Consider the following 16,908-nt stretch of genomic DNA (forward strand, 5'->3'; position numbering starts at 1 on the left):
GGGTAAGGTCTTGCGCTGGGATAAGGGACTTCGGCTGGAACCTAGCTGGGGGAGGCAGCACATGTGCTGGGATAAGAACATAAGAAAAGGAGCAGGAATAGGCCACCAGGCCCCTCGAGCATGCTCTGCCATTTAATAAGATCATGGCTGATCTGATCATGGACTCAGCTCCACTTCCCTGCCCGCTCCCCATAACCCCTTATCACTCAAAAATCTGTCTATCTCCGCCTTAAATATATTCAATGACCCAACCTCCACAGCTCTCTGGGGCAGAGAATTCCATAGATTTACAACCCTCTGAGAGAAGAAATTCCTCCTCATCTCAGTTTTAAATAGGCAGCCCCTTATTCTGAGACTATGTCCCCTCGTTTTAGTTTCCCCTGTGAGTGGAAATATCCTCTCTGCATCCACCTTGTCGAGCCCCCTCATTATCTTATACGTTTCGATAAGATTACCTCTCATTCTTCTGAACTCCAACCTACCTCCTCCTCACATGTCAACCCCCTCATCTCCGGAATCAACCTAGTGAACCTTCTCTGAACAGCCTCCAATGCAAGGATATCCTTCCTTAAATACAGAGACCAAAACTGTACACAGTACTCCAGGTGTGGCCTCACCAATACCCTGTACAACTGTAGCAGGACTTCTCTGCTTTTATACTCCATCCCCCTTGCAATAAAGGGCCAACATTCCATTTGCCTTCCTGATTACTTGCTGTACTTGCATACTAACTTTTTGTGTTTCATGCACAAGGACCCCCACGACCTTCTGTACAGCAGCACTTTACAATTTTTCTCCATTTAAATTATAATTTGCTGTTCTATTTTTCTGCCAAAGTGGATAACCTCACATTTTCCCACGTTATACGCTATCTGCCAAATTTCTGTGCGCTCACTTAGCCTGTCTATATTTCTTTGCAGATTTTTTGTGTCCTCCTCACACATTGCTTTCCCACCCATTTTTGTATCATCCTGACTCTCCGTTTTCTGTTAGTTAGCCAATCCTCTATCCATGCTAATATATTACCCCCAACCCCATGAACTTTTATCTTGTGCAGTAACCTTTTATGTGGCACCTTATCGAATGCCTTCTGGGAATCCAAATACACCACATCCACTGGTTCCCCTTTATCCACCCTGCTCATTACATCCTCAAAGAACTTCAGCAAATTTGTCAAACATGATAAGGGACTATAGCTGGTGGAGGCAGCACATGTGCTGGGGTAATAGTCTCAGCTAGAACTTGGTGGCTTTTGGGGAGATCTATCCTCTGTGACTTCTGAAGTCAAAATGGATCGAATTACAAATTGGAAAGTCAGTCAGAACCTGGGCTGGGCAGTTCCAGTTACATATTTCAGAGGAACTTCAGGGTGTGGCTTATCCTCCATGGGGACCAATCAACAATAGATCATGTGAAAATGGAGAGCCAAACAGAGAAACGGCTGCCTTTCAGTTAGTACAAATAGACACAGCCTTAATATGCGTCATTTATAGAAAGCTTGAGGTTGGGATCTTCATTCAATAATTCATTCTGTTTCTAAACTCTTCACATGTCACAGCCTAACAGCTAGTCTCCAAATAAAATAGGAAATTGGACTCACTGTCATGGATAGAGAAAATCATCAACATTTGTAGTATATGTTTTACATCTGTACACATTTGAAAGCAATTAAACCGCATAATGTAACTTTTAAGTCTCCTGTTTAAATCCAGTAAACACCATCTGTAAAGCATTGCAGTTTGTAATGTTTTCAATCAATTCATTCAGACGATTAAATCTGAAATTTCACAGCAAAATACATTTAACGTTTTCATCTCCTTGAACACAACTTAAGGTTAATAAAAGACAGACGCATTTCCATTTCTGCGCTTAGAAATTAACTTTCGCAAACTATCAAATACAGTAACCACCATCTGTGGAAACAGAAGTGGTGTTTTCAATCATTAACACGTTCAGGTTATGAAACAGCAAATTTTCATTGAAAATGTTTTTATATTTGACATTTTTAGGCAATTAGACTCCTCCGAGTTTAATAAAACACATATGCCCCATTAGTCTTCATGTATAAGATTTCACTTTCAACTATTTTCAGTTGTATCTGATAGAAGTTTGTGTCAAATTTTAAAAATGATTCTATTGATTTATTTTTAATTTAAAATGTTTAAACTCTGGGGGAATCTTACATTTATGGCCCTGACATTGTGGAGTCCTGCCTCGGAGTGTTAAAGTGCACCTAGGGTTACCAACCCTCCAGGATTGTCCTGGAATCTCCAAGAATTAAAGATCAAGGGCTGGATTTTCGGTCCTCTGCTGCCCCTGTTAGTGGCCCAGAGGGGTGGCAATGGCGGCGGTAAAGACTTCCGGGCGGTGGCCAACATCCAGCGCTCCGCTGGGACATTAGGTGCCGATTTCGACGGGCATTACCGCCCGGAAGAGGTGAGCCGGTGTGCAACGCCCCTGGTTGTGACACTGGCTTGATTTTTGGTTGCCGCCCAATCCGTAGCACTCAGTAGAGCACACTGCTGCGACCGCCTGTGGAAGCTGGCGGTCCGAGCTGTAGCGGCTGCAGTGAGGTAAGTAATGTCGACCTCCGGTAAGTGTAATTGTTTAAAAAAATTTTTTTTTGCGATTTATGTTGGGTGGCGTGAGTAATTTATTGGGAATGTTTTTGGTGCGTTTTTTTTCCAGGTTTTTTTTCTCTTAGAGTGCTCTGAGGCCGGCTGTTTAGCTCGGGATTTTCACTTGCTCAGCCAGCCTAGTGCCCTAAGAGAGGTCCTCCCTTAGAGCTCCGCCCCACATTCAGGGCCGAGCTGATGAATTTTGCTGACTGAGGCACAAACTGTTCCCGGGCGCAAACTTTACTGCCCCATGGCCATTACCACCCTGAAATGAGCAGAAATGAAAATCCAGCCCTGAGCTCCTGAACACTGCTGTGAGCAGCCCGGGAGAAAAACTATAAGGCCATAATAAAAAATTGGGCTTCTTTGTTCATTTTCTTTGACCACTTTCGTTTGTCAGTTATAAAAATATTGGAGATGGAGAAAAACAGCTGTTGGACTGGGCGGGTAGTTGGAGGTCATGTGATGAAACCTCCAGGAATATGTCCAACCAGAGTTGGCAACCCTGCGTGTGCCATGAACACAGCCGTAGAACCAGACCCAAGTGGTGGGGACCGGGACATTAACGTCAACAGGTTGGGCAGTGCTCCCTGAAAAGGTACTTCAGAGGTGCCCACCCCAATAGGCAGGAGGAACATCGGAGTGATGCCATGCTGCTCTGAGGGGGGCCTGAGGCCCAAAGAGGAACAGGCATTAATATTTCTAAAATGGTCCTAAGGGAGCATGTGGGCATTTTTGGTGAGGTAATTGATCACCTCTGGGATTCACTATCTTTACCAAGTGGATTGCTGGGGCCTTTACTAGGCTCACAGGAGACTTCATACTAACCCTCAGCTTAGCGAAAGTTCCACAGGGCCTAACACAGGCCTAATTGGCAGAAGACTTACAGTTAAAAATGAAAGATTCATCATCGTCTCGAACACTGTTTTTCACAGGAACAATGACAAATATCAGTGTCATTCATTGTGTGATTATCACGGGACATTTTTCAACTTCACCCTCCCAGTGAGGAGCCTTACCCACTGGAAAATTCGGAAGTTCAGTGCACACTGAGCATGATTGTCTGATTATACTGGTTGGAAAACCCTGTACAGCACGTGCCCAAATTTCAGATATGCGCTGTAATGTGTAAAGCTCCCCGCCAGCAGCACAAAATGTCAGCTGTGGCTCAGTGGGTAGCACTCTCGCCTCAGAGTCTGAAGGTTGTGGGTTCAAATCCCACTCCACAGACTTGAGCACAAAATCTAGGCTGACATGTCAATGCACCCTAGAGGGAATGTTGCACTGTCGGAGGTGCCGTCTTTAACTTGGATGAGATGATAAAACAAGGCTCCATCTTCTCTCTCAGGTGGATGTAAAAGATCCCATGACACCTTTCAAAGAAGAGCAAGGGGAGTTCTCTTGGTTTCTTGGCCAACATTAGTAAACCTCAACCAATGTTAGTAAAATAGATTATCTGGTCATTTATCTCATTGCTATTTGTGGGACCTTTCTGTGTGCAAGTTGGTTGCCGCGTTTCCTATATTACTGATTAGACCTGAAACAGTACTTCATTGGTTATAAAGCATTTTCAGACATCCTGAGTTGTGAAAGGTGCTATAAAAATGTAAGTATTTCTTTACTCATATTGTCCTCCTACGTTGCTTCACTTTCTTCAGTCCAAGGGGTAAATGCTTCTTTTTCTCAGTCACCGGGATGGAGCAAAGTGCACCAGCTCTAGGCCACATGATCTAACAATCTGCCAGTGGCAGAGATGCTGTGACTGGTCAACATGCAATTGCACTGCTGTTTGGCTCCGGCTGTCACTGATCGACTGAAGGATGATGGGCTACAAGAAGTGATTTAAAAACCATTTTATCCCTCAAGGATCACAGCTGGTTGTTAGATTTTGACATCTACTTCAGTGGTGGCTGATGGGAGCTGACATGTCAGGTCTTGGAAAGTTGATCGGGAGAGACTCTGTTTCGTCTGGTCAGAGGGCAGGAAGAAGCCATTAATAGAGGAACTGTTGTAGTGAGCTACCTGGAAAGGCTGGGCATGTGCGAGTGAAGGAGTAGGGAAGATGATATAGTATGGTGCGTAGCGTGGGTCATGTCTCAATATATTAGCCCACTTTCCTGTCAAAATAATGGTGAGACTAATGGCAGCCCAGTGGCTGCGAGAGGCGGCGGCAGATCGGAGGCGGGAGCTCGAGGTGCATGGAGAGGCCTACAAAAGGCCCAGCGGCTGCGAGAGGCAGCAGCAGATCGGAGGCGGGAATGTTGGCCTTTATTGCAAGGGGGATAGAGTATAGAAACATAGAAAATAAGTGCAGGAGTAGGCCATTCGGCCCTTCTAGCCTGCACCGCCATTCAATGAGTTCATGGCTGAACATGCAACTTCAGTACCCCATTCCTGTTTTCTCGCCATACTCCTTGATCCCCCTAGTAGTAAGGACTTCATCTAACTCCTTTTTGAATATATTTAGTGAATTGGCCTCAACAACTTTCTGTGGTAGAGAATTCCACAGGTTCATCACTCTCTGGGTGAAGAAGTTTCTCCTCATCTCGGTCCTAAATGGCTTACCCCTTATCCTTAGACTGTGTCCCCTGGTTGTGGACTTCCCCAACATTGGGAACATTCTTCCTGCATCTAACCTGTCTAAGCCCGTCAGAATTTTAAACGGTTCTATGAGGTCTCCTCTCATTCTTCTGAACTCCAGTGAATACAAGCCCAGTTGATCCAGTCTTTCTTGATATGTCAGTCCCGCCATCCCGGGAATCAGTCTGGTGAACCTTCGCTGCACTCCCTCAATAGCAAGAATGTCCTTCCTGAGGTTAGGAGACCAAAACTGTACACAATACTCCAGGTGTGGCCTCACCAAGGCCCTGTACAACTGTAGCAACACCTCCCTGCCCCTGTACTCAAATCCCCTCGCTATGAATGCCAACATGCCATTTGCTTTCTTAACCGCCTGCTGTACCTGCATGCCAACCTTCAATGACTGATGTACCATGACACCCAGGTCTCGTTGCAGGTAGGTCCTGCTACAACTGTACAGGGCGTTGGTAAGACCACACCTGGAGTACTGCGTACAGTTTTGGTCTCCATATTTAAGGAGGGATATACTTGCATTGAAGGCTGTTCAGAGAAGGTTCACGAGGTTGATTCCTGAGATGAAGGGGTTGTCTTATGAAGAAAGTTTAAGCAGGTTGGGCCTATACTGATTGGGGTTTAGAAGAATGAGAGGTGATCTTATTGAAACATATAAGATTCTGTGGGGGCTTGACAGGGTAGACGTAGAGAGGATGTTTCCCCTCATGGGGGAATCTAGAACTGGGGGTCATAGTTTCAAAATAAGGGGTCACCCATTTCAAATGGAAATGAGGAGGAATTTCTTCTCTCAGAGGGTTCTGAATATTTGGAATTCTCTCACGTCAGAGAGCTGTGGGGGCTGGGTCTTTGAATATATTTAAGGTGGCGATAGACAGATTTTTGAATGATCAGATCAGGCATGATATTATTGAATGGCGGAGCAGGCTCAAAGATCAAATGGCATACTCCTACTCCCATTTCTTATGTTTCTCCCTCTCTCTTTTAATCCATTCTTTATTTCCCTCTCTATTTCTCTTTCTGTAGCTGATTTCTTAAATCCTTCAATCTGATTGGTTAAGGGAGTTGTTTACCCTCTTCACTCAGGTCCCAAAGATCATGTTTCCCTCGCAGCTACTTGAATCAGCTTGCACTTTCAGCAAGTTGCCACGCAAAAAATGTTAAAAACCTAAACGTGCAAGGGTAGCCGCCATTAGATGCCCTGCTACAGCAAACTTTGGCCCATTTAAGTTACATACAGGACTTGAAAAGACCACTGCAGCCAATTCAATCAGTATCAAAGTTAACAAAAAAAACTCACTCTACTCTATCTTCCTACCCTTTCAATTACTTTTTCTGTCAAATGTCTATCAGGCACCCTCCTGAATTTGCAGACATTATATGCCATCATTGTTTTCCCAGTCTGTTCTATACGTTCACCAACTGCTGTGTAAAATACAAGTTAAATCCAAACTGTCTGTTCACCTTCCCTTTTCTGCACTCGAGTCCTTTGGTGTAGAGTTTGAGATTATGTCAAATGTAATATTAGCGTTCAACTTAACTATACCTGTAGAACCTTGAATAGCTCATTGATATGTATGTGGCAGGCCCCCCACCCCCGGAATTCCTCTTATTGACTACAATCTCCCGCTATCAGCAGCTTTAAAAGAAGTGAGCACTCTCATTACTAAAGGAACAATTCCGTGTGTGTCTGTACCCACTACCATGGTAAAAGTAAAATGGTGGAACTAGCTAGCGTTCTGGAAATAAGGAGGAAATGGAAAAGACAAGATACATGCCAGAACATCAACAATGGTAGGATTTTGTCATTGGTACGAATGCTGACTCACTCTTCAGGATCTTACCTCACAGTTGGTTTATGTAGGAACTATAACAGGAGTAGGCCATTCAGCCCCTTGAGCCTGTTCCATCATTCAATTTGCTGATCTGTGCCTCAACTCTATTTACCTGTCTTTGCTCCGTATCCCTTGATATATTTGCCTAACAAAACCTAGGGATCTCAGTCTTGAAAATTTCAATTGATCCAGCAGCCACATCCTTTTGGGGAAAGAGTTCCAGACTTCCACTATACTTTGTGTGAAAAAATGTTTCTGGATTTCCTCTCAAGACTGCTCCAAAATCCCACTGGGTTTTCAGGGTCAGCACCCAGGTAGCCAGTGCTGGTGGCATCACCCAACCTATTATTTAAATAACTCTGTTCCATGGATATAGAATGCGGTGAAGGCAGGGCCAGAGTGGCTGGTGGAAGTCCTGACCTGCTGCAATGGCACTACTGGAATTTGTAGACTTTTCTTTGAGGGCATTTACGAAGTTACAACATAGTGACCAGAGTAATTTTCCCCTCATAGTGGCTAACTGGTAGAAGTATCCAACAAGACTGACAGAATAAATGAGTTAAGTAAGACAAAATGCCACAAATGGAAACAAGAAGATTTTTTATTGCCCTCATTCCGAGATGGCTGTAAGGCAGGTTTGAATCATCAGAACACCTGTTGTGCCATTGTGAGACCCATGTTTGGTGCTTGGAGAAACTTAAATCAATGAGCAAGCACAATGGGCTAGAAATTGACCAGCCTTATGCCTGTTTTTTTTTAGATATTTCGCTTTTGACGGAAAAAGGTGTTCACCTAAATCGGCCAAAGTTGTGCGCCGGCAGTTTTGAAATACCGCTGAAAAGTGGACAGCCGTCGTACAAGACGGAAAAAAGCGATATCGCTTTAAATTGGCCATTTGGTGCACCCGTATTCTGCGTGAAAAAAAACGTTGAGAAAAGCCTGCGTTGCAGCCCCAGAAACAGCGGTAAGTATGAATACCTGCAAAAAAGGTAAGTTAAAGTTTTTATTTTTGAATTCTTTTTCAGCGATTTGCTAGATAAGTGTTTTGTGAATGTTCTGTGATTTTTTATTTTTTAGGCAATTTTTTTTGTGCTGTACCCCCCTCCCAGGGCCTGTCTTTTTAGCGGTAATTGGCCACGGACTAAAGTTGGCGAGGACCGCGGTTTCCACCGCAAATCCTCGTGCAACCACCATTTTTACCTTCAGGCGCATTTTTTGGTCAATTTTAGGCCTTTAAAAAAAGCGGTATTTTAACGGTATTTTTGGCGAAAAAAATACTACTACAGGTATCACCAAAAGATGGGGGGGGGGGGGGGGGGTAAGAACAGGGAGAATGTAATGGGTTACAAAAGCTCAACTCTATCCCTATTTGAATCAACAGTCAAATGTAACCTGGAGTTGTACAGTAAAATAGTCTACTTGATGGCTACTGCAGCATAAAACTTACATGAATCAGCCCTTTGTATGTGCTAACATAGAAGGACAGTACTTCTACCTTACTGAAGTTTCCTTATTAGCTAATGGCCAAATTGTACTTGTCCTAGGAATTTATCATAATTCCTTGCTCCACATACATCAGAACTGCAGCTATCTGAACACTGATGAGAGCAAAGCTTTATTTATAAGAAATTAGATGCCATTATCCCTGCCTTACTGGTTTACAGGAGGTACTCTGTGGACATGTAGGAAATGGGTGTGGGTAAAAAGGACAAATCCCAGACAGACTGCATCTAATTCCTGCTTAAACCTAAAAGGATAAAAGTGTGAATGGAAGAAATCTCCAGTCATCGGACTAAGACAACAGTAGAGGAGATCACATCTGCATTGTGAAAATATGACTCGACCACAAAAGAGGTAAACTTGAAGGGTACAGCCTGGCATCTTTCCCTGTTTGATACCTGACTATCCAAATCACACATGAACATGGAGGGACACCTAGTTGGAAAACAAAAACTACTGCACCAACATTATCTTTTCAGAAAATTATTTTTCTGAATTGCTTTCTTTCTCTGCTGAAAATAGCGTAGAGAGGGCAACAACAGTGATTTCAAAAAGTAGCCTGAGTTCAATGGCAAGATGCTTTCTTGTCAGGAATCTGGAGAAAGTAAACACGCTAATTATTTGAGTGAACCTTGTAATAAAATCTGCTTGCTGTGCTAGCTGTCTTCAGATTAAAGTTGGGCTGTAATTACACCACAGAAGGAAGAAAGGTAGCTTAGTCCCAATCCAGACCATTTATGTAAACTCAGCCTTCTTGTCAACGTTGCTCTCAGGTTGCATGAATGCAAACCACAAAAATCATCTCTATGAACAAAATAGAGACAGTGTCAATTTACAGACTTGATATCCCATATACGGCTTCTGTCATTGTGTGCTTCACAGCTCAAGACTTTTGCAAGTCCTGAGGTTAAAAAGAAACTTATTTTCAATTGCTTTTCTCAGCATGAACATGACAAAGGTGCAAGATTAATGAAAAGGGAATGCAGGCACGAGACAGATACAGTTTGTTTATTGCATTTTATTACAAAACATATTTCAACCTTCGGTTGGAGACATCAACAGATGCAATCACCAAAAGGCAATTCTTTCGGGGGAGGGGGAATGTAAAACAGGCATGCACAGTTTAACAAATATTGCATTTATTAGTTTTATCAAGAAGTAAACAAATGATCTATATATTATTATAGCATTACACAGTTAAGTGGGGTACCTGTCTGAAGGTATCAACCTGGACTTTCCCAATAAACAGGGAATCCCTAAAGAAAAAATCAACAGTAACAAAAGAAATATCAAATCGTGATTGTATATGTGTAAGGTACAACATTCTGTGCAAGTTTCCACTGACATTTTTAAATCAAGCTAACATCTTCTTCACAATTCACAAATAGGAGCTTAAAAGATTTACTATTTTTTTAAGCTCCTACATTGTTTGCATGACCTCGGGCAAAATCTTTATCCTTACAATTGCCCTGCATTGTGATAAATTGGGCTATTATTCTGACATGGCAGATCTATCAGACAGGTTATGAAGTGTTTCTCGCAACACCTGCAGTCTCATTCGCCCCGTCCTCCAAGTGTGGGGAAAAACCACAGGCCACCACCGTGGCGCCATCCCTGGTTGTGTCCAATCAATACGGCCTTATTTCCTGTCCATTTGCTGAGGTCACAGCAGCAAATCTCATTAATTATTTCTGCCCTTGCTGCCTCCAGTGTGCTTCTGGCATGACAAGGGAAAACTGTTTGACCTTTCTGCAAATTTGTTTGCAGCCATACAAGGGGAGGGGGGGATAAAAGCCCTTGCTAACCTGCTTCGTTTCACTGCGATTAAAATAACTGCATCTTTCTCCATCCCTTTGCAACATTTCAATAGGTACAAAATCTTCATTATTTTGAAAGAAGGATTAAGTAGCAGGCCTCACTGACATCTTATCCGCACAGATTTATGACCATTTGATTTCTTTCTGCGCAATTCCACCAGTCAGAATTTGGTTGCAGCATAAACAATGTTTTCCAGCGTTGATCTGGCTTCAGAAGTAGGAAAGCATCGGAGGGCTTCCAATGCCTGGTTTCCATGGTAATGGCATAAATCAAGAGATGAACTCACACCTTTTCCAGCCTTGATTATTCGATGCAACTACAGTAAGCAGAAAAAGAAAGAATCTGGGTAAGTGCATACATGTAAAACCCGAGTCCAGAATATATACCTGCACACGTAGTCAGGTAAAAAACACACTATCCAGTTTGTCTCCAGCACACTCAGTGATATAATACACACACACTACCGTACTATTCCTATTTTCAATAACTTTAAGAAAAACAAACACATTAATCTGTTCAATCAACAGGTTCTGAATGTTCTCACTTGTAAAACAAAGCTTTTACAGACAGTTGCCAAGAAATACCCACAGTGCATTATGAGGAACTTTAAGATACATTGCCATTAATAATCTTATCTGGATCGAAATACAGTAGAAAACTGTTAAAATGCACATCTGTGCAAAGCAATTTCATGCGTTTAAGGAACATTCCAGAAACCTGAGTGTTCGCAAAAATTAAAGTTACTAGTTTTTAAAAACATATTTTCAGAAAATTACAAGATATAGAGAGCTCCATTAAAAGAAACAAAAAGCCATGTACCTTAAACACATCCAGAATTACATTAGTCTACAAAATCTGAGTAATTAAATTATTCATCAGAATAGTTACTTTTATTTATTTCCAATTAACATATTCCATATCAATTAATTTGAGTAGAATCAGTTGTATTTCACCCGAATCCGGAACTTTAAATAAAAATCCTAAAGATTCTTTTAAAAGTTTCATTTAGTTTATGGTGATTCTTTTACATAAACCTTCTAAAGAGGGATTTGACCCTGAACCGAGTTTCCATCACAAAGACTGCCTACTTTCACCTCCGTAACATCGCCCACCTCTGGCCCTACCTCATCCACACTGTTGTCATCTCCAGACTCGATTGCTCTGGTGGCCTACCTCCCATCCTCCAGAAACTTCAGCTCATCCAAAACTCCGCTGCCCACATCCTAAGCTGCACCAAGTCCTGCTTGTCCATCACCCCAGTCCTCACTGCATCTACTGAGTCCTTCAACAACTCAAATTTAAAATGTTCATTTTGTGTTTAAATCCCTTCATAGTTATGCCTCTCACTCTCTCTATCACCTCCTCCAGCACGACAACCGCACCCCGCAGAATTCTCCATTCCCTTCTGCCTCTCCACCTTCCCCATCTCCTTTATGACCTTCCTTAAAACCCACCCCTTTAAGCAAACTTTTGGTTAGCCCTCTATCTTACATAAAAACATAGAAAATAGGTGCAGGAGTAGGCCATTCGGCCCTTCGAGCCTGCACCGCCATTCAATGAGTTCATGGCTGAACATGCAACTTCAGTACCCCATTCCTGCTTTCTCACCATATCCCTTGATCCCCCTAGTAGTAAGGAGTACATCTAACTCCTTTTTGAATATATTTAGTGAATTGGCCTCAACAACTTTCTGTGGTAGAGAATTCCACAGGTTCACCACTCTCTGGGTGAAGAAGTTTCTCCTCATCTTGGTCCTAAATGGCTTATCCCTTATCCTTAGACTGTGACCCCTGGTTCTGGACTTCCCCAACATTGGGAACATTCTTCCTGCATCTAACCTGTCTAAACCCGTCAGAATTTTAAACGTTTTTATGAGATCCCCTCTCATTCTTCTGAACTCCAGTGAATACAAGCCCAGTTGATCCAGTTTTTTTTGATATGTCAGTCCCGCCATCCTGGGAATCAGTCTGGTGAACCTTCGCTGCACTCCCTCAATAGCAAGAATGTCCTTCCTCAAGTTAGGAGACCAAAACTGTACACAATACTCCAGGTGTGGCCTCACCAAGGCCCTGTAAACTGTAGTAACACCTCCCTGTCCCTGTACTTAAATCCCCTCGCGATGAAGGCCAACATGCCATTTGCTTTCATAACCGCCTGCTGTACCTGCATGCCAACCTTCAATGACTGATGTACCATGACACCCAGCTCTCGTTGCACCTCCCCTTTTCCTAATCTCTCATCATTCAGATAATAGTCTGTCTCTCTGTTTTTACCACCAAAGTGGATAACCTCACATTTATCCACATTATACTTCATCTGCCATGCATTTTCCCACTCACCTAACCTATCCAAGTCACTCAGCAGCCTCCTAGCATCATCCTCGCAGCTCACACTGCCACCCAACTTAGTGTCATCCGCAAATTTGGAGATACTACATCTAATCCCCTCATTAATGTACAATGTAAACAGCTGGGGCCCCAGCACAGAACCTTGCGGTACCCCACTAGTCACTGCCTGCCATTCTGAAAAGTACCCATTTACTCCTACTCTTTGCTTCCTGTCTGACAACCAGTTCTCAATCCATGTCAGCACACTAACCGCAATCCCATGTGCTTTAACTTTGCACATTAATCTCTTGTGTGGGACCTTGTCGAAAGCCTTCTGGAAGTCCAAATACACCACATCAACTGGTTCTCCCTCGTCCACTCTACTGGAAACATCCACAAAAAATTCCAGAAGATTTGTCAAGCATGATTTCCCTTTCACAAATCCCTGCTGACTTGGACCTATCAGTTCACCTCTTTCCAAATGCGCTGCTATGACATCCTTAATAATTGATTCCATCATTTTACCCACTACCGATGTCAGGCTGACCGGCCTATAATACCGTGTTTTCTCTCTCCCTCCTTTTTAAAAAAGTGGGGTTACATTGGCTACCCTCCACTCCATAGGAACTGATCCAGAATCTGTGGAATGTTGGAAAATGACTGTCAATGCATCCGCTATTTCCAAGGCCACCTCCTTAAGTACACTGGGATGCAGACCATCAGACCCTGGGGATTTATCGGCCTTCAATCCCATCAATTTCCCCAACACAATTTCCCAACTAATAAGGATTTCCCTCAGATCCTCCTTCTTACTTGACCCTCTGACCCCTTTTATATCCGGAAGGTTGTTTGTGAATATCGAAACTCCTTAGTGAATATCGAACCAAAGTACTTGTTCAATTGGTCTGCCATTTCTTTGTTCCCAGTTATGACTTCCCCTGATTCTGACTGCAGGGGACCTACGTTTGTCTTTACTAACCTTTTTCTCTTTACATATCTATAGAAGCTTTTGCAGTCCGTTTTAATGTTCCCTGCAAGCTTCCTCTCGTACTATATTTTCCCTGCCCTAATCAAACCCTTTGTCCTCCCCTGCTGAGTTCTAAATTTCTCCCAGTCCCCGGGTTCATTGCTATTTCTGGCCAATTTGTATGCCACTTCCTTGGCTTTAATACTATCCCTGATTTCCCTTGATAGCCACGGTTGAGCCACCTTCCCTTTTTTATTTTTACGCCAGACAGGGATGTACAATTGTTGTAGTTCATCCATGCGGTCTCTAAATGTCTGCCATTGCCCATCCACAGTCAACCCCTTAAGTATCATTCGGCAATCTATCCTAGCCAATTCACGCCTCATACCTTTAAAGTTACCCGTGTTTAAGTTCTGGACCATGGTCTCTGAATTAACTGTTTCATTCTCCATCCTAATGTAGAATTCCACCATATTATGGTCACTCTTCCCCAAGGGGCTTCGCACAACGAGATTGCGAATTAATCCTCTTTCATTACACAACACCCAGTCTAAGATGGCCTCCCCCCTCGTTGGTTCCTCGACATATTGGTCTAGAAAACCATCCCTTATGCACTCCAGGAAATCCTTCTCCACCGTATTGCTTCCAGTTTGGTTAGCCCAATCTATATGCATATTAAAGTCACCCATGATAACTGCTGCACCTTTATTGCATGCACCCCTAATTTCCTGTTTGATGCTCTCCCCAACATCGCTACTACTGTTTGGAGGTCGGTACAGAACTCCCACTAACGTTTTTTGTCCTTTGGTGTTCTGCAGCTCTACCCATATAGATTCCACATCATCCAAGCTAATCTCCTTCCTAATTATTGCATTAATCTCCTCTTTAACCAGCAATGCTACCCCACCTCCTTTTCCTTTTATTCTATCCTTCCTGAATGTTGAATACCCTTGGGTGTTGAGTTCCCAGCCCTGATCATCCTGGAGCCATGTCTCTGTAATCCCAATCACATCATATCTGTTAACATCTATTTGTGCAGTTAATTCATCCACCTTATTGCGGATACTCCTTGCATTAAGACACAAAGCCTTCAGGCTTGTTTTTTTAACACTTGGGCTTGGTTAATGCTTCCACCCCCATCCCCACCTCTGAAGCAATTTGGGCTGTTTTACGATGTTAAAAGACACTATTTAAATGCACATTGTTATTACTTTAAAGATTTAAAAAACTGAGGTGTAAATATATCACAAGAAAAAAAATTTTTTTTTCCCCCTTGCTTTGACCAATCGAATGGTGTTAATATGTAGGGCAGGCTGCTTAACATTTTGTTCAGCACCAACTCCTCGATAATTATACAGTTGTGATTGCAACAATCACACAAAACAAATCAATGTTTTGCGGTGTTCAGAATTGAACAACGTGACTAAGATGCTTTACTTTCTGCCCAAAAAAGTTACAGATCTCAAGATAATCGAATGAGGAGGCCATCCATCCAGAATGACCCTGACATCCCCTCCCCCACTACAGCATCCAATTGGTTCTTGCTTCTACTACTCCATTCAGGAATCCATTGCATGTATTGCATAGAATCGGCCTACACTCTCTGAGTTCAGAAGAATGAGAGGTGATCTCAAGATTCTGAGAGGGTTTGACAGGGTAGATGCTGAGGGACTCCCCTGGCTGGAGAGTCGAGAACTAGGGGGCATAATGGCAGGATAAGGGGTCAGCCATATAGGACTGAGACGAGGAAACATTTCTTCACTCAGAGGGTGTGAATCTTTGGAATTCTCTGCCTCAAAGGATTTTGAATGCTGAGTCATTGAGTATATTCACGACTGAGATAGACAGGTTTTTGGGCACTAAGGGAATCAAGGGTTATAGGGATTGGATGGGAAAGTGGAGTTGAAGTAGAAGATCAGCCATGATCTTATTGAATGGCGGAGCAGGCTCGAGGTGCCCTTTGGCCTACTCCTGTTCCTATTTCTTATGTTCTTATATCAAAAATTAGAATGAATCCACCACCTGAAAGGTGTAGTTTTACATGAAAATTACAGACAAAACAGGCTGATCAGCCTAACCAGTGTCGGTGTTTATCCTCCACATTAGTGGCATTCGTAATCCCATGCTGTTTTATCCTCCTTTCCTTCAACCACCTATCGAACTTAGTCTTAAATGTTGACATAATTTCTGCCTCAATCACCTACTCATTCCACAGCTTCACAACACAATGTAAAAAAAAAGTATCTCCTGTTCTCTGTCCAAAGTCTCTTGCATTTAATCATATATCCATGTCCCCTTGTTCTAGACCCCTCAATCATTGAAAACAATTTGTTTACATCAACTTTGTCACATTCCTTCATCATTTTAAACAAATCACCCGTCATCTCAATGACGACGACTGGCTGAGCATGTTCCACCATACTATACATCCAGGAACACATAGGAGGAAAGGAAAGATATTCATTAGTAACCAAAGAAACCCCCTTATTAGCAGTTTTCTGCAACACGATTAGTCTTAGCCCTTTTTGATCCATTTGCCTCCTCTAAGCAATTTGCACTAACGTGTGACATCAAACTTCCAACAGTATTTAATCCAAGATATTTGTTGCATTTCAACCACTTAGTCACACAGCATTAAATATAGTGAATTCCCATCCACACTGTCAAAAACGGTTCAATTCTGAATGAAGTCAGCTGTAAATGACTGTGTTTAGTGAAAGTGAAGGAACTCTGTAGCTCTCCAAGTCATGAGTCACCTGTGGAGAGAGATTGGTCAGATGTCTTTTGCTGCAAATCTCTCTGGTACGGGTGAGATTTAAGTGAAGATGTTTTAAATAATTTAGAGTTTAAAAACCTTCAAGAATTCAGAGAAAACTCACGCACTTAATCAGAACCAAGTGGGGCAAATGGTGTCAAAATTATTAAGTGCAAAAATGCAGGGCAATGGATTTCTCTTTGCAGCCCAAATGATTGAAAGGGACACAGTACACAAAGCAAAAGATTCCATGGTTGAGAATAGCTGTCAAGGGACAACAAATTCTTGGTACCTCTTCTCAATGGTTCTACATTTGGGAAAGTTGGAAAATAAAACAAATGACGTACCAGATTTACAACAACTGTATTTATATACTGCCTTTAATGTAAACAGTGTCCGAAGGCACTTCACACATAGAAATTGAGTGATGACAAAGTGGCTGATGGTTGGACAAATGGAGGGAGGGGGCAGAGTCTGAGAACCAAAGGGTGAGGGG

At 42.7% G+C, this 16,908-nt stretch overlaps 1 protein-coding gene across 3 annotated transcripts in view; it reads right to left on the reverse strand.

The window, feature by feature from the left end:
- Positions 1-9,545: 9,545 nt before the first annotated feature.
- Positions 9,546-16,908, reverse strand: part of pdss2 (prenyl (decaprenyl) diphosphate synthase, subunit 2) — a 376,986-nt gene continuing 369,623 nt past the window's right edge. For all 3 annotated transcript variants that reach the window (XM_070885631.1, XM_070885629.1, XM_070885630.1), the window contains one exon: positions 9,546-10,679. In XM_070885631.1, coding sequence (XP_070741732.1) covers positions 10,524-10,679 — 156 coding nt within the window. In that variant the 3' untranslated portion in view covers positions 9,546-10,523. The remainder of the gene's footprint in view (positions 10,680-16,908) is intronic.

The sequence above is a fragment of the Pristiophorus japonicus genome, chromosome 7, assembly GCF_044704955.1.
Source record: "Pristiophorus japonicus isolate sPriJap1 chromosome 7, sPriJap1.hap1, whole genome shotgun sequence".
NCBI classification, from domain to species: domain Eukaryota; kingdom Metazoa; phylum Chordata; class Chondrichthyes; family Pristiophoridae; genus Pristiophorus; species Pristiophorus japonicus.